The sequence below is a fragment of the Microplitis mediator genome, chromosome 7 (assembly GCF_029852145.1).
Source record: "Microplitis mediator isolate UGA2020A chromosome 7, iyMicMedi2.1, whole genome shotgun sequence".
In the NCBI taxonomy this organism is placed as follows: Eukaryota; Metazoa; Arthropoda; class Insecta; order Hymenoptera; family Braconidae; genus Microplitis; species Microplitis mediator.
Window position 1 is genome coordinate 153032 of NC_079975.1, and position 25202 is coordinate 178233.

At 29.7% G+C, this 25202-nt stretch overlaps 3 protein-coding genes and 1 long non-coding RNA gene across 5 annotated transcripts; all 4 read right to left on the reverse strand.

Moving 5' to 3' along the window:
- Positions 1 to 1722: 1722 nt before the first annotated feature.
- Positions 1723 to 3748, reverse strand: LOC130670803 (ITG-like peptide). The gene is made up of 5 exons (XM_057474346.1): positions 3589 to 3748; positions 2663 to 2851; positions 2367 to 2496; positions 2126 to 2278; positions 1723 to 2049 (listed from the first exon to the last, which is right to left on the reverse strand). The coding sequence occupies exons 2-5, from the start codon at positions 2819 to 2821 to the stop codon at positions 1814 to 1816; spliced, it is 678 nt and encodes a 225-aa protein (XP_057330329.1). The 5' UTR covers positions 2822 to 2851; positions 3589 to 3748; the 3' UTR covers positions 1723 to 1813.
- An 820-nt stretch (positions 3749 to 4568) lies between these two features.
- LOC130670800 (serine protease filzig) lies at positions 4569 to 11526 on the reverse strand. Its single transcript, XM_057474341.1, has 7 exons — positions 11039 to 11526; positions 8738 to 8816; positions 6176 to 8671; positions 5753 to 5939; positions 5414 to 5679; positions 5196 to 5350; positions 4569 to 5113 (listed from the first exon to the last, which is right to left on the reverse strand). Exons 1-7 carry the CDS (start codon positions 11039 to 11041, stop codon positions 4952 to 4954), a joined length of 3348 nt encoding a protein of 1115 aa, XP_057330324.1. The 5' UTR covers positions 11042 to 11526; the 3' UTR covers positions 4569 to 4951.
- Positions 11527 to 13990: 2464 nt separating this feature from the next.
- LOC130671651 (uncharacterized) lies at positions 13991 to 15359 on the reverse strand. The gene is made up of 3 exons (XR_008990548.1): positions 14800 to 15359; positions 14426 to 14720; positions 13991 to 14304 (listed from the first exon to the last, which is right to left on the reverse strand). It is a non-coding gene; the product is annotated as an uncharacterized LOC130671651 (long non-coding RNA).
- A 1333-nt stretch (positions 15360 to 16692) lies between these two features.
- On the reverse strand, positions 16693 to 24624 carry LOC130670859 (serine proteinase stubble). 2 transcript variants are annotated; one of them, XM_057474453.1, is made up of 10 exons: positions 23728 to 24624; positions 22864 to 22963; positions 19560 to 20993; positions 18953 to 19099; positions 18680 to 18853; positions 18304 to 18380; positions 18136 to 18236; positions 17787 to 18058; positions 17501 to 17655; positions 16693 to 17325 (listed from the first exon to the last, which is right to left on the reverse strand). In XM_057474453.1, exons 2-10 carry the CDS (start codon positions 22961 to 22963, stop codon positions 17161 to 17163), a joined length of 2625 nt encoding a protein of 874 aa, XP_057330436.1. In that variant the 5' UTR covers positions 23728 to 24624; the 3' UTR covers positions 16693 to 17160. The 2 variants fall into 2 exon arrangements, with proteins under 2 accessions (XP_057330436.1, XP_057330435.1); XM_057474452.1 differs by having other exon boundaries at positions 18953 to 19108; positions 23728 to 24613.
- Positions 24625 to 25202: the final 578 nt, after the last annotated feature.

Genomic DNA, 25202 nt, shown 5'->3' on the forward strand with positions numbered 1-25202 from the left:
AGATAATATAAGTTTAATTATTTGAGAGGCGAGTTGTTTATCTGATTTGATTTTCGCTCGTGTAAGGCTAAGTGAGTGTATTTGTATCCATGTATTTGTAGAGTTGGTGCTTTTCTACTTATGTAATATCGCTTTCGCTGATTCTGTTGCTTTATCATTTTTTTTTTTTTTTTTTTTTTTTCGAGCCATTGAATTTAATATTTTTTAATTTAGTAATGGCTCATATATATAAATAGTTGTTTTTGATTAATAATCATCATAGATATATATTGATAATGAAGTAAAATACTTTGAACTTTAGAGTACAACTCTTGGACCGTTTATGAAAAATTTATCTAAAGTCTTCATCTTAATATTATTTGACAGTTACTTAGCTAAATATTTAGAGATAAAATAATAATAATCAAATTTTCAAACAGACGAAAGAACTCAGTTAACTTTAACAGGAGATCGGCGGTTCGATTCCACTTTTAGGTTTTTTTTATTTTAAATATTCTACTTGAAGCTTTCGTATTTTTGACAGGAATTTTTATTTTATTTCACTTTATGTAAGTGAAAAATAAATAAATAAAAAATAACTATTGAGATATGCACAATTATTTATTTAGTGTGTCAACTATTATATACCTCGTGAACAATAAAATATAATTATTGCACGTACATGTTTATATATTTTTATTAATACATACAATAATAATTAATATTATATATTTAGTATCGAAGGAAAGTTGATCAAAGGTACTTTTGACTCGCAGCCTAAATGGCCTAAAATATTTTTATTTCTTTCTATTTCCATCAAACAACTCATCAATAAAAAAAACTAATAATTAGTCTGCGATTTTTTTTTTTCGACAAAACAACCATTTAATTATTCAAAACAATTATATATAAATAACAATAAATAATGTAATTATAATTTTGTATTAACTAAAAAAAAAAAATTAACTATTTTTGTGCGTTGTATAAAATTAAATATTAAAAATTTCATTTACCAAAATAAAAATAAAAATAGTTTTTTATTCCTTATCAAAGACTTTCATTAATTACTCTCAATTACATGTTTATATTTATTTATTTTTATATATATAGAGCTTAAAATATGAATTGAAGATAAAAATATAATATTTATATTTATTTAGTTTATAATAATAAATATAATATATCGTAATAACACTTAATAATTTTATATTTATCTTTCAAAATTTCTAATTGCATTATTAGGCATTGATTTATATTTATTCAATTTCTTTATTTAAATATAATGATGTTTTGTTTTTTTTTCAATCATTTTTTTTTAGTGAGAATAAAAATGATAAAAATAATTTGCTGTTTTCCTTATAATCACAGCATTTGATATGTATAGAGTATTTTACTTAAATTTTTTTAATTTGTGCTGTATTTGAGGATATATTTAGTTATTTATTTTTTTTTTTTATATTCAATATTTATTAATATAATATATTTATCTTTTTTATTTTAATCAATTATATATTTTTTTGTTTTTTCATGTATGTATTTATATTTAAATTTATATATATGCTTATCGCTCTAATAAATATAACTTGATATGTCTTTTATTATTCAGTCGCAATAATCAGGAAGGATATTTATGGAAGTTGCGTAACATTCGCACATCCTTTAGCTGTTAAAATATTATTTTTAAAAATCTTCATTTCTATGTTTTAAATAATAATGACTAGAGAAATAAACAATAATTAAAAAAAAAATAAATAAATATCAAAGGGTTTCAGTTTGATTTAGAAGCATTTAAAGTATTTAGTAGTTAGTAATAGTTAGGGAAATAATTATAAATTTATATGAATAATCCTCGTTTGTAGAGAATTCTATTATTCTGACCGGTGATTCGCTTTTCACCGGACGTGTACTGTATTACAGACTTTATTTGATCCGTTGCCACAGGACCGATGCAAACGAGAGGATCTTTGAAGTAAGAGCAAACTTTACGGGTTGATTGACGATGGCGACGTTGAATTTGACAGCAAAGACCTCGGGTTATGTCACATTCGCTTGAAATTGTACATTCTTCACCTAAGAACAATCGTAATAATAATTACAATTTATTATTATTATTATTTTAAAAAACAATAATAAATAAATAACTTACTGTATTGTTTATTAGAAGTAATAGGAGGTTGACATGATCGTGTATCAGCGCCAATTACATCAGTACACATAAGACCTGTTTCACAATCGCTGTCTCTTCTACATAATTCTCCTTGTTTTAATCCAAATACGTATGCACAAACACCTTCATTCTCTGTATAAAGAAAAAAAAAAAAAAAAAAAAAAAAGTAATTAATTGATGAAATGAAATTAATTTAAGGAAAATAGAAAATAAAAATTACCTCGATCAATGATACAGATCTGAGCTGGACAACAATAATCATTGGAAACGCATCTCCTTTCTTCGCAGGGATCATCGATAGTTTCTAAACCTTCGGCAAAGTTGTTGGCATAATTTCCTGTTAGCGGTCGCTGTCAATCGATCGAAGAATAAAAAAATAAAATTAATGCTATATTATTTTAAAATTCAGAAAATTTAGATTATATTAATTTGGTAATGTTGTATTGTGGTTAATAAATTTAAAGAAAATATGTAATCGATGATGGAAGGCAGCAGGTAGAAGCTAAAATGCAATACCTGCATGTATGAAGGTCTGTATCCACCAGAGTGACCACCGTAACCGAGATTAGATAACATTTCTGGAGTAAAACGATTAAATAAACCTCCCCAGGCATTAACTTCAATACGCTGCTGCATCATCATCATACAAATCAATATACCAATTTTATTGAACATTGTTATTGGTTTACCTGATGTTCTTTTAATCTAAAAAAAAAAAAAATAAATAAAACAATACAAGAGGGAAAACAAATACAATAATTTCAAGTACAGGAAAATGAAAAACAAGGTCAGAAAAATAAATGTACAATAATTCCAATTACTATTGTGTAAATTGTTTAACTATAATACATAACGGACGAGTATTGATTCAAAATTCACTTTATGTCCATTTAATTTATTTTTGATTAGATTTTTAACTTTTATTCAAGAGAGGCTTTATAGATTTTTTTTTTTATTTTTATCATGATTGTGTGAAATGATGTAATAATAGGGTAGTGCTATTGTATTATAGTAACTGACATTTATAAAATGTTAAAGAGATATGATATTAAATTTTTATAGGGATATTAATAACAATTATCGGTTTTTTTCTTTTCAGTTTCACACATTACTCATTCATTTTATCTTTTTTTCCCATGTCGATTGTTCAAATGTGAAACAATGAATATTTAAAAGGAGTCAAAAAAAAAGTTTAGTAATTTTATTTTTAGCAATTAAATAACTTTAAACTAAAAAAAATTTACATTCTTTACGACAAAAAAAAATTAATGAAATGGAAGTATAATCACTTGTAAATATTCTAACAAGAAGAATAATTATAATTACCCTACTTAAATTTTTACCTTTAAAATAAAAAAAAAGTAAAAATAATAATAGTTTAAAATTTTTAAATCATTTACCCGCAATAAATAAATTAATAAAGTAATAAAAAATACACTCACCAAAATTTGAAAATACACAAATTAGTATTTCAAGTCCAACCCTAGCAAAAAAATTAAAATAGAATCGAATTTTATAAATTGTAATTGTTGAATAGTGGCTCAGCCAATTTATTTAAAGTGTAAGGGTTGACTTTCTGGAGGAAACTGGTAGAAACCGTGTGTGCTGCAGAGCTTTACATTATTCTTCCTTTATCGCGACACCCTAGTGGGAGCGACCAACTTACGCATGCGTATTATTTATTTTATTATAATATTTTACTTCATTTCACTTCATCTACTTTATTTCTTAAATTTATACCTTTTTATTTTATCTCAATTACCAACCCTCTTAATTTATAAAAAAATCCTAAATAAAAATCATCTAACTGAAATAATAATTATTTTAATTTCCCTTAATTATTATAATCACTTGATGAGTAAATAAAGATAATGACGTTAGTAATGACGACATAAAGGTAAATATATATGTGTGCATGTGTTTATGCATATATATATAAAAGCTTCGTGATGCAAGTAAATTTAAAACGTAGGCGGTAGCTCGTACTCGTTCTTTCTTTTAAACTCAGCTCATGTATCTTTCTTACTCTCTCTTTATTGATCCGTAAAGCATCTCACCTATACACTTTACCTTCAGTCACATTTACATAAAATTATTTATATATATATATTTAATCCTTGTTGCATTAAAATCTGATAGTATATACAAGGAACTTTAAAACATTTTTACTTACCTCTAAATTACATGGAATAAATATATGCCTCTTATTCATTAATTTATATGTAGATTTAGCTTTGTTGTAAATTATGATATATATCTATTATTTTTAATATTTTCCATCCAAGGTCAATATTAAATATTATTTTTATAAATTTTATTTAACAATACATTTAATTATTTTTTACTAACATTTAGAAGATCGCGTGTGTTAAAAATTTTTAATTTGTTCATTATTTAACAAAATAATAAATAAGACTATAGATAATATGTAAAAATATTAATATTTAATTATCATTTATAAATAAATAAAACAGATAATAAATATACATGTATAAATATTTAAATTAACTTAATATTATATATAAAAACAACATAAGTAAAATATGAAATAAATTATTTACAGTATTCAATAAAAATAAATAAATAAATAAATTATATTAGCCGATTATAAATTTTTCCTAAGGGGATCGATTGAATAATCAATGATCGATTTTTTAGCTAAAATTTTCAGTACGTATTGATAAAGGGTTTGTTATTGTCATCACAAGGGTGTCTAAATTTATTTGTACACACATTCTGTTTATTTTTTTTTTTTTTTCCACCAATGGTAAAATGATTGAACATGGAATTGGATATTATTATTTTTTAAACACCTGTGACACTGTGGAGCCATGGTTTGAAGTAAGTTGTCCTCATATAGACCCCAGGTAAATATGGAGCTGCGCATTTAATGCCGTGGGATACTGTGCCGACTAAAAACCATCTTCCATCTGGTTTTTCCATCATTAATGGACCTCCACTGTCACCCTTTCAAAATTAAACAAATTTTTATTATTTATTTATTTATTTATTTATTTATTTATTTATAGAATAAATTTATTTAAATTACCTCGCAAGAGTCTTTTTGTCCATTAGCATATCCAGCACACAGAAAACTATCTAAAATAAGTTTCGAATGACCGGCAGTGCGGAACATCTCTTGACATACTGAATTTTCCATTATGGGAACTTGAACTTCTTGAAGAATTGATGGTACTCCGCCGTCTGATAAATTTTATATATTTTATTATAAAATCATAAGAATAATAGTTACCATAATTGACTTACTGTATTTTACACGTCCCCACCCAGTAACAGTAGCCATTCTACCCACATAATCAGTGTTATCATCTGGCATACAAATAGGCACAATGTGTGCGTCGAATTCAACTGGTTTCTCAAGTTCAAGGATCGCCAAATCGTTAGCAAATGACGCAGCATCGTATTCACGATGAACAATTACTCTTCTTACATTTCTTGATACACTTCTTCGTTGCTCTAATTCACCGGAAATATCATATTCACCAAACACTGCTACCAATGACGCCAAAAACCTAATAATTTTTTTTTTTTATCAACAATTATTATAAATACTTAATTAAAAAAAAAAAAAAAAAAAAAAATTACCCAGGTTGACAATGCGCAGCAGTAATAACATACTTATCAGTAATAAGTACACCTCCACATTTATTTTTAGTGAATAAACCAAGCCATGTGGCTTCACGAACTAATACTTGCCATGGCCATTCACCAAATGTTGCATTTCTACCACCCACAACACGTCCGCCCCTAATCATTGGTCTTACTCCACATTCTACGTATAAGAAAAAACAAATTAATAAATAAATTTAACTTTTCTACCTCTCCTACTTCAATTAAAATAATAATAAATAAAAATTATTAAGGATTATAATTAAATTAAATGCATTTTTTGTTTTCGGTATATATTAATAAATTATTTCTACTTAATTTTTATGTAAATTTTTTTATTTAACAACAAATATAAAATATATATAAACATAAATAAATTTTATTTTGATGAAATTTCACCTTTACGAAAATCCGGCGTTGTAGAAAACTGGGTAGTTTCAACAACCGAAGCCTCGGTGCTGTGAAATTCGAGCTTTTGTGTTGTAGAACTAGTACTTGAGCCAATGGTGCTAGTAACATTAACCTTTTTAGTCGGTTTGAAAGGTCGTTTGGTAGTGACAATCGGTCTCTTGGTGGTCGACCCAACGCCAGAAACTGTAGACGTTGTTATTTTGTCAGGCTTTGTAACTTTAATGGGTTTTGCACTGGTGGCAGAATTAGTGGGGGGTTTTACAGGTCGTTTAGTCGGTGGTTTTTTTGTCGTTGTTTTTTGCTGAGTGGGTCTTTTTGTCGGAGGTTTTTTCGTTATTACGTAAGGGGGGACAGTTGTTTGAGTTGTTATATTTTTCCTATTGTAAACAATGTCCTTTAGATCTTGAAAGTTTCCCTGTAGAGAATCAACTATTTTGTGGACAAAATCATCAACTTTGTTTGTCAAAATATCGTCTTCAATGAAACCAGGTGTTTGAATTTCGTTTTCATTTTGAATTTCTATTTCTGGATAGTTTGTATTATTTGATGATTCAACAATTGTAGGTTTCTCTTGCTGAGAAGTTGGAGTTGAATTCGTCAAATTTGGATTTCGATCCGGTGGAAAATTTATCAAGTGATCATTTGTCGTCGTTCCTTCATTGTCATCACTTTCTGGTGTTGTGACAATATTTTCTGACAATGGTTTTATTGTAGGCTTAAAAACAATTGTATGGACAGGTGTCAAATTATCTTGGGGCCATTCGAAATCAGGTTGTCCGGGTCTCAATTGGAAGCTAGGTTTACTTGACCATGTTGACAATGTTGTCCAGACAGTTGTTGGTTTTTTGGTAACAACAGTTGCATCATTTCCTGCTGAAGGTTTTGGACTGCTTGTATCTTTCAATTTAACATTTATAAAACTTGTCGATATAATATTACTACTTGATGAAGTATCTGCATTAGAATCTGTCGATATTATTGTACTGATATTGTGTGTTATTGTAGTGCCTGGTTTATTTGTTTGACTAGGTTTAATAGTAGGTTTAATACTTGGTTTTGATGACGAAGGTTTTGCAGAAGAATGGAAATAAGAAGTAGAAGAAGAAGAATAAATGGGTTTATTTTGTTGTTGTTGTTGTTGTTGATTGACAGGACGTCTTGTAAAAGGTTTTGGTGAAGTTACACTTGTAAAATCATTGGTACCAAGCGGTCCTAAAACAATAACAGTTGGTGCTGGTGGTAAAGTTGTTGGTTTTGTTGACAAATAATGATAACTCGATGATAAACTTTGTGTACTCGGATAATTGTAATTATTGTGATTAAAATCTGATGATAAAATAATATTAGGTGGACGTGTTGGTTTGCTTTTGGTATTGGAAATTATTGGGGTTGATGATGCAACTTCGTAGTGATAAAAATTTGCAGGTTTAGTTGATTGTACAGGTTTGAAAAATGTATAAGGAAAAGTTTCTGTATTTGTTGATTCAGATGTATCGTCTATAGTTACCCATCCATGAACTGATGAGCTACTTGAGTGTAATTTTTGGATATCATACGGTGAGGTACCACTAGATCCACTTGGTGTACTGGCATTAAGCATCGATATTATGTGATTTATTGCTATTTCTTCTTTTTGAAAATCAACAGTATCATCGTGTTTTTTGTTTCCAGACATAGTATTGTGACTTATTGTTGACACACGAACTAAATTTGAATCTGTAGTTGATTCTGATATTTTTTGAGTATTCATGTAGTGTGTTGGACGCATGCGTGTGGTACTTTCAGTGCTGGAACTTAATTTTTTTGTAGTACCAGCTGAAGATGAATAGGGAGAAAGAGTGGAACGATTTGTAGGTTTAAACGAAAAATCACCAATCTTATTATCAATCGCCGTTCCATTTTTATCCAACAAGATCGTTTCTAGGTGTGAATTATTATTACTGGGAAGCCCATGGGAAAATAAACTAGGTAACTGATAAACTGGATCAGCTATTTGGAGAACCTGATCTGGTCGCGTCAATGTCGCTACTGGCTTCAACTCGGTATATTCTGCGGACGTTTCCTTATTCTGAAGATCATTATTGGAATCTGAGTTTCCCAATAAATCGGGCTGTGATAAATCGTCAATTATACTCTGTTGGTTAATTAATGTCGAATAATTTGGCTCAAAATAATTTGTTGTTTCAGCAGGTTTTCGAGTTATTGTCTCAATTGTTTTTATTGTTGTTTTAGTTTCCTGATTTATGGGGCGCTTTGTTGACGCACTGATTGTTGATAATAGTGATGAAGATATTGATGAGGGTGGGAGTTGACAGCAAGCACCGAACAAAAATCCATCCATGCAAGCACCAACGACTTGTCCATTTCGCTGTCCACATTCGTAATTGAACATACATAACGCTGGTTCATCTGAGCGTATTTTTGATGGGTTCGTTGGTCGACATACTTTTGGTTCTATTCGATAGCCACCAAATAATTTACGTCCTATAATAAATTCATCATTATAATATCATTTATCTATAATAATAATCATTGTAATATGTAAATTACCTCGATCGTTATCTGAGGATATCGATGTTATGGAGATTGTCAAGTAGGCAAGTAGATAAATGTATCTTAGTGATGCCATCTGTAAAAAAAAAAAAAAAAAAAAAAAATAATAAAACTTTTTTTAGTTAATTGGCAGTGATTTGATGGTTTGCGATTGATTAATGGGTTGATTTTATAGATTCAGTGTAAGTAATAGTAAATGTGGTGTCAAAGTGAGGAGTACGTTTTAGAGTGATAATAAAACAAGTAGAGTGAGGTGTAATTAATAAAACCAATGAGCATAGCGACGATGGACCATTTTTGTTGGCTGCGTGATCTACTATACGTTCAACAGCGTGATTCACGCACGCACTTTATGCGAATACCTTTATGTTCCTTAGTTGCTGAAGATGTTTACCGTTACACAACCGTGTAGCAAACTATACCCGCTACAGTGAACACTATGACATATATAGCTCGCTAAATATATAGACATGTGTGTGTGTATGTGTATATATAACCGTGCAGTGGTTAAGCTGTATGAATTAACGTAAATTTTTTAAAATCACCGGTTTAAATATTATCATTATTTTTTTATACTAAATCAACATTACAAGCTACGATGCTTTGAAAATTCTTTCTGTTTAATAACTATCATTTAATAGCTACACTGACACTTTAATAAAAATATTTGATATATATTATTTAAAATTTTATTTTATTTACTATAAATAATATGAAAATTTGTTTTAACCGTAAAACTAATAAAAAATAATTAAAATTTCCCACCTTGGAGAGACCCTAAAAAAATCAACGGCTTTCTAAATAACAATACTACTAAAACAATTAAACGGAGTTCTATTTTTTGTATTAAAAAAAATATATATATATATATATATTTTTAAGCCTTAATATTTATAATTACCATTAATTAAGAGCACTATTTAAATAGAAATAATGTACATTATCAATTAAATTATCATATTACGTGTATAATAATACTCAATAATATAATATATTAATATTAATAACAATAATAAAATGAATTAAAATAATAGTATTTAAACGGTAATAGTTAGTAGTAATCAGTACGCATCTAATGTAAATGGGTTACTTATTTTATTATTATTATTATTATCATTTATTATTATAAAATATATAAATTGCATATTATATGTATATATTTATATTGTGATGGAGAAAGCTCGTTCTTAATTCTGTTCAGACGTCCTCAACACAGTAAGGATATATCAGTGTGTCTTTTAAACAGAGTAGTATAGAAGAACCGAGTTCTGCTAAATCTGGGTGACCTGATTGTTCCCACCCTGACGACTGGAGGAATATCTTTTAACATCGTGACTATTCCTTATTCTCGGACATTCTTCTCACTCATTTCTTTTTAAATAAATTTATTATCTCTTGCTCTTTCAATAATATTTTTCCATTTTACTTTGCAACAATATTTATGACCAATAAAAACATTTGCGAGTAGAAAAATTTATTTCACTTTCTTTTCAATTTTTTCTTCATCAATAAACATAAAAAACTTGTTTTTTTTTTTTTTTTTAATTTGTATATCAGTAATATGTAATGTAATAGACGGAATATGAGATTTATTATTATATTATTTCTTAGAAGCAAGTCATTCACGTCAAACCGTGGACCGTTAGTAAATTTCTTGTCAGTGAATGCATCATCAACAAATCAAATAACATTCGTATATATACATACATATATTTTACCTGTTACTATGTACTCAACGGCATTTCAACTTGATATATTATTATTGTTATTATATTTACATGGTTATGATGTGCAGTATATTATATATTTATATAGGTTTTATTGTGTATTATGTACATTTAAACACGTGGGAACCGCGCGATTTATTTAAACACGGATATGTGTGAGTTTGTCTGTGTTTATTTATTTTTAATTGTGAAAAAAATAGCTAAGGCCGAAGAACTCTCATACCCATGAGTTTCGCAATATCCTTTGACTGTGGAAGAAAGGAGTAAAAAATAATTGTAAGATAAAGTGTAATGTTAAAAAAGATGTTTAACTTGTACCACGAGGCTACGACCGGTCACGACCAACGACCGAGAACCTGATCTTGAAAGTAGGACAACCTGATCTTAACTCCATTTTTTTTTTATTTTTTTAAGGACCCAAATGTCTTGAGATAAATTACCAAATTTTTATTTAGCGATAAAAATTTAATTTGTTAAAGGAAAAATTTTTTTTTCTCAATATTAGTTTAAAAGATTTGTCATTTAATTAGGCAATAGGTTGTTTAAAAATAAATAATTAAATAAAACTTACCATAAATTTATTTGATTGTACCAATAAATAAATAAAACAATTATTCCTTTGAACAAACAAAAACTAACATATCAACAAAAATAAACTAGATTAATCTTGAATCAACTCAAGAAATAAAATATTTGGATTGTTCAACAAAAACACTTCACCCATAACAATTAATAAATAAATAAAAAAAACAAAAAAAAAAAAAAAACTAATAGAAACTAACACCTATATAAAATAGTCTTGTCATTGAGTCCGTAAAAAATTGTCCGAAAGAAAAAAAAAAAACGAAAACAAAACAAAACAAAGTCCAAAGCACACTGGACCGATATTCGTCGCCATCAACTATCGATCCATCCGGTAAGTAATGTGGACGCTACACGTCTGACCGGCATGGCATGTGCCGGGAATGCATCGGCAAAGTAAAGTCATGAGAGATTGGATTGGTATGGGCTATAGGCTTCACTGTCCTGGTCCCCACTTGTTCTTAACTCTACTCTAATGTAAGTGTATATATACTTTTATGTACCAAGTATTCGCTATACTAACTTAAGTATGAGTAGATAAAGTACGACTTTATACAGACAAATTATAGCTAGTGGTGGTAATCGCGAGAGAGTGGACTAGACAGTAAAGTCCCGGAAGAACTCACCAAGTATCACCAAGTATCGCCAAGTATGTATGAGTAGTGTAGAGAGAAAGGGAAAGAAAAAGATTTAAGATTTAGTTAAGTGACAAACTCAAATATCTTTTAATACAAGTTCAACTATTAAGAGTGGGGATGACGATGGGACTTTGGTGGTAAGGAGTGGGGCACACGGTGGGACTCAAGCGTTAAAGTGGGGACTAAACATAGTTACAATAAAATGAATAAGACGCCACTTTAAACTTTTAATAAAAAGAGTAAGAAAGATAAGACTTGAGTAAAGTAGATGAAAAACATTTAAAGTTTAAAGAAGACATAGGGGAGTTAATATCCTTATCGCTGGTGGTAGTATGAGACTATAATATAAAAATAAAAAATAAGTGGAGAAATCAAAGTGGGCCAGCGACCAGGTCACACTGGTACACGAGCCAAGGAGCCAACTAAACCGAAGGGGAACAACAACGACAGCGACACACTGTCCTACTACTTATCGTCAACATACACCTTTTATTTTCCTACTCACTAACATCGTGATGATCATTATGCCCATTGAGGAAACCGTTTTCAATATATCAATACTGTATACTTGTGTCGTACATTTTAATTCTTTTAACTTGACAATTCTAGGGACTTGAGGTTCAAAAAATATTTATCCATAAATTATATTTTTTATAATGAATATGTTTTTAGATAGTCGATATTAATTATTTAAGTACGGCCGTGATGATAATCAGAACTCGTAGCGTTAACACCTCTGTGTTATTACGTGTTACACGACTCGTCAACATTTTATGTTATATTATATTAAACAATGTATGTATTTAATTAGAGGTTGCGTGCACAGAGCCTCTACGGCGAGACATCTAACCCTCCGCCAATTTGTCAGATCTTAAAGAAAACCTGGCAGACATGGCAGCGCAGGTCAAATAGCCAGTAGCTTCCCCGGCAGGTGATAAAAGAGCGGTGTACTCAATTATAGTTGAGGTCTTCACTTACCAATCATTACCTGTGTGTCGAGGTCGCTCATCAAGACCATTGGAATCCAATGGTCCCAATTTTTTCATGACTAACAAACCACTGTGTATATTTTGGAAAATTACATAGTGACTTCTTTCAACGTTAGTTACGTTTACGTGATGAAAAATTAGTGGAAAAAAAAAAATATATCCGGGAGGTGTGCATGCAAGACCTCAAGATTTACAGATACTATTTTTTTTTGACTAATCCTATGATAAAATTATCAAGTAGGAAAGGAGGTTTAAATTTATTAAAAAATATTATGCGGGGTCCAGGGGTGAAGCCCGGTGTAATAAAACAATAAGTCAAAAAAAATCAATTTTTCCAACTAAGAATCTAACAGAAAACCCAATGTATAGCCGTCTCAAGTCTCAAGTTAGGATAACGGAAAATTCCAGACTATAGAAAATCATCTTCCTGTATTTAATTAGTTTAGTTAAAGTTCAATTGATTATTTTATGGAGTTTTTTAATTTGCTTAAGTTTTTTTTTTTTTTTTTTTTTTTCATTATTATTGTTAATTGAAATGATTTTTTTATTTTGTCTGTAATTGATTTAATTGTGAAGAATTTGTTTTTGCAGGTTACTGGGTTACAGATTGAATGCCGAATTTTTGAGTGAGTCATGTCTAAAATTTAGATGGTATTGGATGACTAAGTTGTGGATACACAATAAATATACCAGAGACTTTCTTATAAATTGTCACGTGGGGTTCGGTCGGTTTGACGGTTTGGAGACACAGGTGGTTAGCTGGTGGAATGCATAATCGATAACGGTATGTTTAATATCCAGGCATTCAAAGTATACAACACACTCACACTCACACACACACATACTAATTTTATCCAGGGAAAGCCATATGACCAGTTCATGTATCCATTGCTGGTTTGATTGGGGTTTAGGTATATAGGCTTTGTTGATTCAATTATTATTGTGTAGACGTGGCGATAGTATGTCGGTCCGTAAATTGCAGTTCTGTTGGCAAACTGATTATATATAAATATGCCTAGAGGAATTTTACCGACGCTCGTCTATAATTATTTGCTGTAATTATTAATAATTATACCAGGATTTTCTTACAATGTATTCTTATAATTTCAGTAAATTTATTTTAGTTTCGTAAATAAAAATTACATATAAATAAATTATAGTGTGATTATTAATTAAAACAAAAAAAATAATAATAAATGAAATAGATATATGTAGGATAAGTCATTTTATTTTAAAGTCAGTTATTTAAATAAAAATTTCAATAAAATACATATTTGCTTTTTTTTTTTTAAAGAAAATTCTTCACACTGCAATAATAATAATAATAATAATAAAATTGTAGAGGTCGAAATATTTCTTAAATTTAAGAATGGTAAAGAAAGTAAATTTTTCGATAAAAAAAAAAATGTTAAACAGAAAAAAAAATGGCTATGAGATAAATTATATTAACATTGTACGGACAGACAATTTAGTCTCTGACCCAGACCTTTGACTGCGATATGATCTTGATGGATCGTTTAATGGAGATTTAGTAACATTTAGCTACAGTTACTCGGTTCATTTGAGCTGAAAGCGACTTTCCCAACCAAAGACCAAGTTACCCACACAACCACACAAACTATCTGTTACTAAAATCATAAACATAGATAATAATATATAAGTAAAACCGTAAACACCAAGTTACCTCTACTACTATATTATATACGTTGTATAATAATAAAAATAAATACTTTTGTTATCAACATTTACATTACATAGAGGGTTGAGGTTTGAGGGTTAAGAGTAGATGGTAGTAGAATAGCAAGTGTATGTACATCCGAGTCTAGTCTGGCGACCCTGGCCCGGAGTACCGGAGAGTCGAATCAGCTGCTCTGGTGCTTGGAGCTCTATCGAACCACCCCTACCTACGTCACACTATTCTATTACGTCCTTGCATCGCACCACTTTTATATATATATATATATACATATTATATGCCATCATTTGATCCTTAGACTTTTTCCTTTTATTTGTATTCCTTCCTCCTACATATACTAAAATGCTTCTATTATAATGTAATAAAAAAAATATCAAACCATCTATTTCAAACCGTATACACTATAATAAAGAATAAATTGACTTACGTGTCTTGTTTGACAATTTTATTATTTTAAGCTTCGAAGTATACCTGTATATAGCTGTACGCCGTGAGACATTATATTTATTCAGGTATATCCATAGATTAACTTATTGGTGTTTGGATGATTAATTTTTTTTTTAAAATAAATTGATGATAATATAATAGTGTCGCAGTCGATTGCAACTTTCACCGGCCACTTAACCCGGTCCAGTAACATTTACCGTCACACCCGCTATTTTTTTCTGTTGGTTGTTTTTTTTCTTTTTTACTGTTTATTTATTTGGTTTATTAGATAGAGGAAAAAAAAAAAAAAGAAAAAAAAACAATTGATTGAGTGTTTAGGTGAAAGAGGATGAATGAAAAAAGATGTAGATATTGTTGTTGCGGTAAAAAAATGTTTTTTTGGACGATTTGGTTTGGGTTACGTTTTTTTTCAATTGGTAATTCTAGTGAAGAGACACGTACAGATTGCAGTTAGAGGCCGGATGTCAAAAGGAATGGAAAGAGTTGAAAAAATAACCGGGTCTTGTATATCTCTTCCACCATGATTTCTAGGTCATAACAATTATTTTTTGCAGTAACTAGTTGTTATAAAAAAAATTAATTTTATAAATAAATCGAGTGTTTTATGTAATTACTGTTTTTTTTTTTTTTTTCAACAATAAATTGATTGCAGATATTATATTAAATAAAAAGAAAAAGTATTTAGATGGTGATATTTGTATTTTAATTACTGTTATTAAATTGAGAAATAGTGCGCATTGGACATAAACACGAAAAAGGGTTTTAATGGTACGTGGGAAAAAGTTTTTGTTTGGATCCATTTAACAAATAGGTGATTGGAAATTTTTATCTCTAATTGTTCGATAATGACTTTACTAATATAAGTTGTAACTTATAAGTTCCGTTTAAAAAATATATTTTTATCAGTCTTTTGACACTTGTAGAGTGAAGTAAAAAAATAATTTCATTTGCTGACATAAATTCATTTGTTATTGTAACAAATGGTATTTTTTCATCATAAAATAATATCTTTTCAATGTCAAAAAGACATCTAACAATTACTTAAAGTGATTTTCGCTTTCTAATTTAGAAACAGAAAAGTCAACAAGTTATTTTAAATTACTGAAAATTTCTGAAACATTTTACCTCGACAAAGATTTTTTTCAGTCGACAAATTAAATTACTTTTGTCTTTTGCAATGAGAAAAAAAAGCGTCAGCTAATTAATTTAAGCTACAGAGCTTTTATTAAATTTGCTCTTATGGTTTTAATCCTTAATAAAGAGATTTATGTATTTGTTTTTTACAAATATTTAAAGCTGTCCCAGGATTTAGTTTGCATAAATTTACCATAGAAAACCGTATGGAAAAAAGAATTGAGTAATAAATTTTTAAAGACAATAAATAAAATAAAAAATTTATTAAAATTTTATTTAAATTCGTATAAAGATAATATTTATTTTTTATATTATAATATACTTCTATATATAAGTACATGTATTTTGATAATTTATTTACAATACGTAATTAAAATGTAGTATAATTACAATTAAAATTAAATTAATTGGCATAATATCAATTGTTCTATATATTTATAATAATAAATTATAAAAATAATAATAATATTAATATAACAATATCAATAATGATAGTATTTTTTTTCTACAATAACCTTTTTTTTTTTTAATAGAAATGCAAGCGTCATCGAATTCATAAATAAATAATTTATATGCTTTTATAAATACTGAAAAAATTTTAAGAGATCAATCAATTGCTTTTTATAAACAAAATAAATGTAAAACAAATAATTGATAATCACAAGAAAAAAACTGCCCAAAGCTAATTATTTCTTCTCTATCATTTTTTTTCTTTTTGTCACTTGCACTTTGTAATTAATTACTTTATGTCTACTGCAATTCGTTGCATTTTCATCTGAGTTACTCTCTTACATTTGAAATAGTGAAAATAGTTACTATTCATTGTTTACTAGTAAAAAGTATGTCACTAATTCAAATAATGGTATACTTTTCACTGACAATAAGTGGTTATTCACTTCGAAATAGTGATTTTCACTAATTCGTTTTAAGAGAGTAGGTATTTTAATAAATAATAATAATATTTATAGTAATAAAGATAATATAATGATAATAGTAATAATAATAATAATAATAATAATAATATTAGGCAATAATAATTAATTATTATTATTAATTAGTCAACTAGATGAAAATGTAACAAGGCTATTTTGTAAATTATTAACCGACAAATTAAATACTAAATTGTTCGATTGTCATCACTCATCACTTTTAACTTTATGTTCATTGTAAATTTTCGAGATTATAATAAAAAAAAAATTTAATTTATTTAAAACTGTAAAATTTGATTAATCCATTCTCTGAACTCAGATATTCTCGTGTAAACACCGGGTTGGTTCGGTTCCGCGCATCCTATTCCCCAGCTAATTATTCCCGCGAGGATCCACCGCTTGTCACGAGGTCTCTGAATTACCATTGGACCTCCACTGTCGCCCTTAAATTAATTAAACAAATAGTTTTTAAATATTTTTAAGCTCAATATATTATATGTCAGACATTCATTATTTATTATAACTATTTTTATCTCGTAAATTAATAATACCTAAAAATAAAGCATTCATGTCTAACAGATATTTACGTTTATCAATTAATTGAAATAAAATATTTACCTCACAAGAATCAAAGCCACCATTCCTCCAGCCGGCACATATGAATATGTGAGGTATATGCTCATCATAACTAGCATTTCTGTACATTGATTCACACACTGTATTGTTGATAACAGGTACAGAAACTTCCTGAAGGACTGTTGGCAATGGACCCTCTGAAATTTTAAATTATCATCAGCATCAGCATCAGCTATCTTTTTATACTGCTCTACTGATCAGTACTCGAGTATATTCTTATTCTCAAATGTCTTTTATCAATAGATAATACAAAATTTAAATTATTTACCATCGTATAGTCTACCCCAGCCAGTAACGTAAGCAGTGTAACCAACGTAAAGTTCATCGTCATCTGGCAGACAAATTGGCAAAAGATTTGGCTGGAATGGCACTATCGGCTCGTAAAACCGAAGTAGAGCGAGATCGTACTCGAAAGTCCTTGGATCGAATTGCGGATGACTTGCTATTAATTGTACACGTCTTTCTTGGTAACTGTAAGGTTCATTTTCATTTGCCAGATCATGCTCACCCATTCGTAATAATAAATCACCAGGGGCTACGCTGAAATTTTTTAATTTTTATTATTTATTTATTTATTAAATTAATAATTAATAATTAATAATGTATAAATTACATACTGTTCAACACAATGAGCGGCAGTAATTGCCCAATTTTCATTCAACAAAGCTGCACCGCATTTATGTAAAAATGTTGAAGTTCTCCATTGTCTCAATGATATCTATAAAAAAAACATTATTAATACTTGGCATAAATAATAAATGAGATTATTTGGAGCAAACAATTACCTGCCAGGGCCACTTTCCAAAAGAACTGCTCTCACCGCCGACGATTCGCGACTCCGGAAACATTCTTCTCCCGCAAACTGCAAGAATAAACATTGTTGTATTGATACCTTTATATAAATTAAGACCCATGATCGCCATATTGCGTGAGTACGAATAAATGCTGATCGCAAACTGGATTAACCAGTCGTGAATTTTTTTTTTCTTTAAATCATTTCATTTACTTATTATTATTTTTTTTTTTTCAAACTTCTTTTAGGCATCTTTAAAAAAATTCTTTGTCTGAGATGTGAGAGAAGTTAATCGACTGACGCTAAGTCGTGACAATCAGCCAGAGAGGGTAAGATGGGTAAGATTAAGTAACGAGACCGGGTAATACCTTGTCTGTAGTCAGACATGTTGAGCCATTCGGATGCCGGAGAAACAGGAATGTCTAGATCTGGTTCCAGAGTACTTGTTGATGCTGATACTGATGATACAGAATCAGCAGTCGGTACAGGTGGTTCTGATGTCTGAGTTGGTGTCAACGTTTCTGTTGTCAACTCCACGAACTCTGTTAAATGTTAGGTAATCATTAGCATGACTATGAATACTATGACTATCTGATTTTATTGAATGAAGAAAGATTGTCTTAAGATTTAAATTTATATACCTGATATGGTAGTAGGCAATTTGGTGGGCTTTGCCTCGATAATATTCGTTGTAACAGGTTCCTTTTCATCGTTTCCGGGCTTTTTAGTGCTCGGGGACTGGATCATTATCCAACCGTCTGGTGTTGTTATCGGTGACCACTCTGGTTCTGTAATTTCTACATAATAATTTTTCTTATTTTTTTTACATACATATAAATATAATCTGTAATCTTGTTTTCTGTTGGGGAATTTAAAAAATTTTGTTTACAGTCGGGTTTCTGGTTCCTTTTAAAACGTATAATATGAATATATATAAAACCACTACTTGAAGTTTAAAAATTACGGTAATACAGATATGATAATATATGCATTTATATATATTATAAGTTGTAAAAATAGTTAAGAAATTAACTGTGAATAAATGAAATGATAGCGAGAGGTATATTAAATTAAATATAATAAAAAAAATTTATATGAAACCAGGAAGTCGATTACGGTGGACTTTAACAACCGTTAAGATGCCTGCGAGCTCTCAGAGTGGAATATTACATCTTTAGTCGGCATTATATATATATAAATCAATGTGAACATGATACAATGACCTGAATACCACTCAAGCAAACTCACCTTCTAGTTGTGCTGCCGTTGTGCTAGATGATGTTGAAGACGAACTCGGTATTTCTGTTGTTGTTGTCGTTGTTATTGTTGTTGGTGTGGCGATTGTTGTAGTTGTTGTTGTTGTTGTTGTTGTTGTTGTTGTTGGGCTATAAGTTGTTGTAGTTAAGGGAGATTTGGTAGTCTGTTGATCGGAATTTGAGCTCCATGTAATAAATCCTGGCGTTGAGATTCTTTCGGTTATTTCGGTTTCTGTTGTTTTTGGGATTTCAGTTGAACTAATTTTTAATGTTGTTGTTGTTGGTGCCGCTGTTGTTGTTGTTGATGTTGTTATAGTTGGTTTGGCTGTTGTTGCAGTAATTGGGCTGGATAATGTTGTACTAAGTGGTTTAGTAACTGGACTAGATGTAGTAGTTGGTTTAGGTTTAGGTTTAGGTTTAGATTCTGTAGGTTTTGTAGAAATTGGTCTCGGTTTTTCAGTAGTGGTTAATTTTGTTGTAAATAGAGGGAATTTTGTTGGTTTTACAGTTGTTCTAATTGGTTCAGAAGGTTTTTTAGTGAATATTGTTGTTGTAGTAATTGGCTTTGAAGGTTTCGAAGGTTTTGCGAAGGTTGAATTTGTTGAAAAAGGTCTTGACGTAGTGGTAGTGGTAGTGGTGGTTGGTTTCTTTAAAGGTCTTTTGGTGTTGGTGGGTCTTTTGGTGGTGGGTCTTGTTGTCGGTATCAATGTGGTGGTTTTAAGAGTTGTCGTTGAAGGAGTTGTTGCATTCCGTGGAGGAAATCTTGTTCCAGCAGGAGGATTACGATCTGTTGTAGTAGGTCTGGTAGGTCTAGTAGGTTTAGTAGATGTTGAAGTTGTTAAAGTTTTTTGAGTTGTTTGTACGGTAGTTGGAGCGTAAGTTTCATGACTGTCTTGAACTGTTTGGAATGTTGAGAATACGGAGGGCTGGGTTGTTGTATAAGGAGTGCTAAATGGTCTCGTTGAGGTTGACGTTGAGGTTGAACTTGCGGTTTTAGTTGTTGATGGTGTTTTTGTTGTCGAAGGTAACTTTGAAGTTGAAGGGGATTTTGTGGTTGTAGTTAATTTAATTGTTGGGATTAAAGGTTTTTCAGTTGAAGTTGAAGTGGGAATTGAGTTTGTTGACGAGGGTAAAGTCTCGGGCTTTGGTTTAGGTTTTATTTTAATATCCGGTATGTCGTTGCTCTCGATCGGTTTACCGGTTGATACAATGACTGAGCTGGATGGCAAGTCATCGATTGCATTGTCTTGTATCGATACATATGGCTCGTCGTTTAGCTTGCAGCAGCTTCCGAAGTAAAAGCGGTCTAAGCAAGTGCCAAGATGAGTTCCGTTGGCTTTTACGCAGTTGAACGCAAACATACAGACTCCTGTTTCACCGGTTCTCAGCGAGACACACGGTAAATGACGTATATTTCTTCCATTACCTTTAAATAATATAAATATAATACTTTAATTGTAAATGTTTAATTTTTATTTTTGATTAAATAAATATAAGTAAAAAGTAAAATAAATAAAAAATGTATGCTTGTCCTCTCACTGTTAATTTAAAAATTTTAAATAATTGAGTTGATTAAATTTAGGGCTTGATAAAATATATGTTTATTAAATTAATTGCTGAACACGAAAAAGTTTGGGATACCTGTTTTTTTGATGCAGGTACGGCAGACTAGTTTGATGGAATGTGTACAGGCTGCAGGATGCGTTCCGGTTATATTAATTTTAAAAGTAACTTAATAATAAAATAAAAGAATTGGAAGCCGAGGGCCGATGGTTGATGTAGAGTTTTAATAACCGGTAGATTGAATAAATATAATTAAATATATTTAAGATATGTGAGATAATTACAAATGTGTAATAATATATTTAATTGAAGTAGGATGGTGGATAGTAGTATAGCTAAGACGTAAGCGGGAAATGAGCTGTTATGTTACATTAGGCTATGTTTTTGACCCACATCCACTTAACAGGCTAACGTTTATACACATCGAAAGCTAACGGGATTCCCAGCCGTACTGGCGGCGCCTTCTTTGCATTAATACGCACGCTTATTTTTCATTCTTTTGCCGGATTATATTATAATATTATTATTATCATTATTTTACTATGACTGTTTGTAGTTTTACATATCTGCCTTACTTTTTTTTAGGTAACTAGATTTTTGTCGTTTTTTTTTTCTATACGTCAAATATTTTTGTCCATTAATTATTTTTACTAAACTAAACTAAATTTAAGTGAAAAAAATAACAGTTTGGCGGGTTTTTTTTTTAGAATTAATAATTGTTAGTAATTTTTGGAAAAATTATTTTACACGCTGTGGAATAAATGATCAACATTTTATGACAGTTTTAATATTTTTATTTAAATTAACGGAATTTTAAATTGACGTTATTTCCGTTATACTTTTCCAGTAAACTTAAATAGCTAAAGACATCCGCTTGGATTAAAAAAATATTTAATAAATTTCTTGACAATTTCAACCGAATCAAATGTAAATATTTTTTTTGACAGCTAAAATGAATGTTATAAATTAATGCTATTTTTCATTCACAATTTTCCGACAAACAGTAATTTAAAAAAAAAAACTTATTATGATTATCTTTATTGAAATACAACATTCAGCTTTCAAAATTACACTTCTCTTAAGTTAATATTTTTTTTAAACTTTTTTTTTAAGCAATCGATTTTTCGCAATAAAAAATTTTTCAGAAATGAAAATATATTTACTTCCGTCTTTTTTTTTTCGTTTTTTAAAGCAATTACTAAAATAGATATAATAAAGTCTTTTATATCTTGCAAAGTAATAAAACAATAAATTTATGAGATTTGAACGTTAATAAAAATGAAATGATGTCAAACGTGATAAAAAATAAAAAGTAACAAGTGGATTCGTTAAATATATATAAATATATAAATAGAGGGATATTGTGAATAAAAATGTAAGAGCCGTTGACCGTGTGTGACCCAGATGAGTACAAATCTAGTGACCAGTCCGCCCACAATCGTCCACGTAAGACATGAGGGTCAATGTCGCGCGCGCAATCTTTCCTTACAGTTTCCGTCTTTACTTTTCTTTCGCGCTTTCACGTGACGTTTCTTACTATTGTATACATTATATATATATATATATGTGTGTATATTCCTTGTTCGCGCTTTCACGCAACGGTAACATGACACATCGATATTCAACAGCAAATAATTAAATAATTAATTATTAATTTAACAACAATACAACTTTTTAATTGTTTTGATCGTACCTTTAGATAAATTTATATAAGAATAGATAAAATATATTACCGTTTGTAATTAATTGTGGATACAGTGGACTGGCAAGTATTGTCTTGAGTAAAATATTTATGGCTATGATGTTTATCCAAATGAATCCAACCCTCGCCATCTAGATTTAAAAAAAAAATTTTTTTTATTCGAAAATGACATGGAATTTTTATATTATCATTATTTTAATGATGCAAGTCATCTTATTGTCCGGCTTACACTCTCACATCTTACAATGTTAGACCTTGGGAAAATTCTTAAGACTTAATTGGTTTGTGGCCGTGTACATTGACATTGAGTGTAAGAAAAACAAGTACAGATTTATGTACCAGTATTTTATTCATTTTATTTTTTAAATTTATTTTAACAAAAATTTTAACTATTTACAGATTTTATTTAAAAAGATAGTGAATTTAAAATGCAATAAATAATATTTTGTAACGGTAATTACACTTTCATTTTAAACATAAATCAATAATCCAACATGCGGGTAAATATTAATTTTAACTTTGTGTAATATTTTTATTTTTAAAATATATTTTTTAATTTAAAGATGAAACTCATTGATTGTTAACATCAAGATTTTAAGTCAATGGTGATGAGTAAGAGATTAATTTAATTAAGAGTTAAATAAAATTTCTAAATTATATCAGAGAAAGTAAATCATGAAATTAATAAGATAAATTCAAAAATCAATTGATATAATAATGAATAATTAAGAAAATCGTAAATGTAAATGTGAATATTTGTAATGACTGTTATGTGGTTTCGTGAAAGTTTAAGTACAGAGCACAGAAGGTACCTGGGTACATCGGTACCGCTATTCGTGCGGCAACTTTTTCACTTAATTATTTATATACTAAAAAATAAAAAAAACTAACATACCTTTTTAAACAAAATATAATACTGATTTAAAATTCCTATTATTTCAAATAATAACACAGGTCATTATGTTTTTCTACTTTAATCACCAATTTAACTAGCAAACAGAACTTGACTAGACACTTGTTGCCGATTTACCACGAGTCAACACACACTTTTTTAATATTTATTTAAACAAAATAATAGTTGACATGTACACAAGTTGTTTTATTTATTTTATTTTGTTGTATGCCTCGGAAAAAGTTAAAGATGCATTAAAAGCTGTTAACCATGTAGTGAAGACGCCAAGAACAATCAGAGTACAAGGAGAAGAGTAATAAGACGGAAAGTCAAGGGTATTCACTACTTGGTTCGATAGTGAACCCGAAAGAGAGCAAACAGAGTGCTGGCAGTCCTGCAGTCCTGCAGTCCGGCAGTCAAACAGGCAACCAAGCAGGAAGATACAAATGTGCGGACGGTACGAACCAACCAGTAGAGGAATGGAGAGATTAAGGTTGCAGAAGAAAAGAAAGGAATATAAGGAAGGAAAGAAAGGATTCGAGTAGTAGTAGTCACTTCCAGTCACTTCCAGTCACTTCCAGTCACTTCACCGTCTTCACCTTAACTCAAGTGTTGGAGGTATTGGATTAAATAATAACGTACGTGCGGGTACGTTTGGCTCTGGAATAAGCCCTCTAGGCGATTGGTAGAATAACGTCTAGAGTCCCGAAAGTATCTTCGCTCTGGTATGCCGTTGGACAACCTCCACTGGCTCTTCTTGGCTTTTACTTTATTATTATATTGTATACTGTATGGTGTGTGTTCTCCTGTTCCTCCTGTTCTCCACCATACAATATATAGATATATTTATTGTACCAGCATGTAAGTTGTGTAGTGGTCGTCTTCGCTGTTGGTATGTTGGTGTGTTGGTTCTGTACGTTCTGTATAAAATACTTGAGGTGGTGGCAATGACCGTTCTCTTCAGATATGCCCCCTTTTCCCCTTTTTTTCCCCCTCCTCGTCTCTCACTCAGGTACAACAACACCAACACCACTCTAAAGGTAGACCGTTTAAATGAACGCACACATCTGAGAAATATAATACTTAGCTACTTACTACATGACTGTTGAGTTGTAACTAAAGCTACTTCGACCTCAACCAAGACCTCAACCAAGACCTCAACCGAGACCTCAACCAAGACCTCAAGTCATTACTCTTTATATATCACGCTCATCACAAATGTTACTTTTTCTTCTCCACCTTCCTTTTGAGAAAATAAATAATAAAAAAATTTGATAAAATAAAAAGAATAACTTTAATGATGATGTCCAACTTCCCTTTCTTTTTATGTACGCAAGTTGAAAAGATTGTCTCATATTTTAACGGGTATTCCTCTCTGGCGAGAAATTTTATAAAGAACGTTTTTTTTTTAGCTATTTGTTAAGAACTGCGTTGAAGGTGCTTGTCACTTACGATTTTTAATAATTTATTTTATAAAA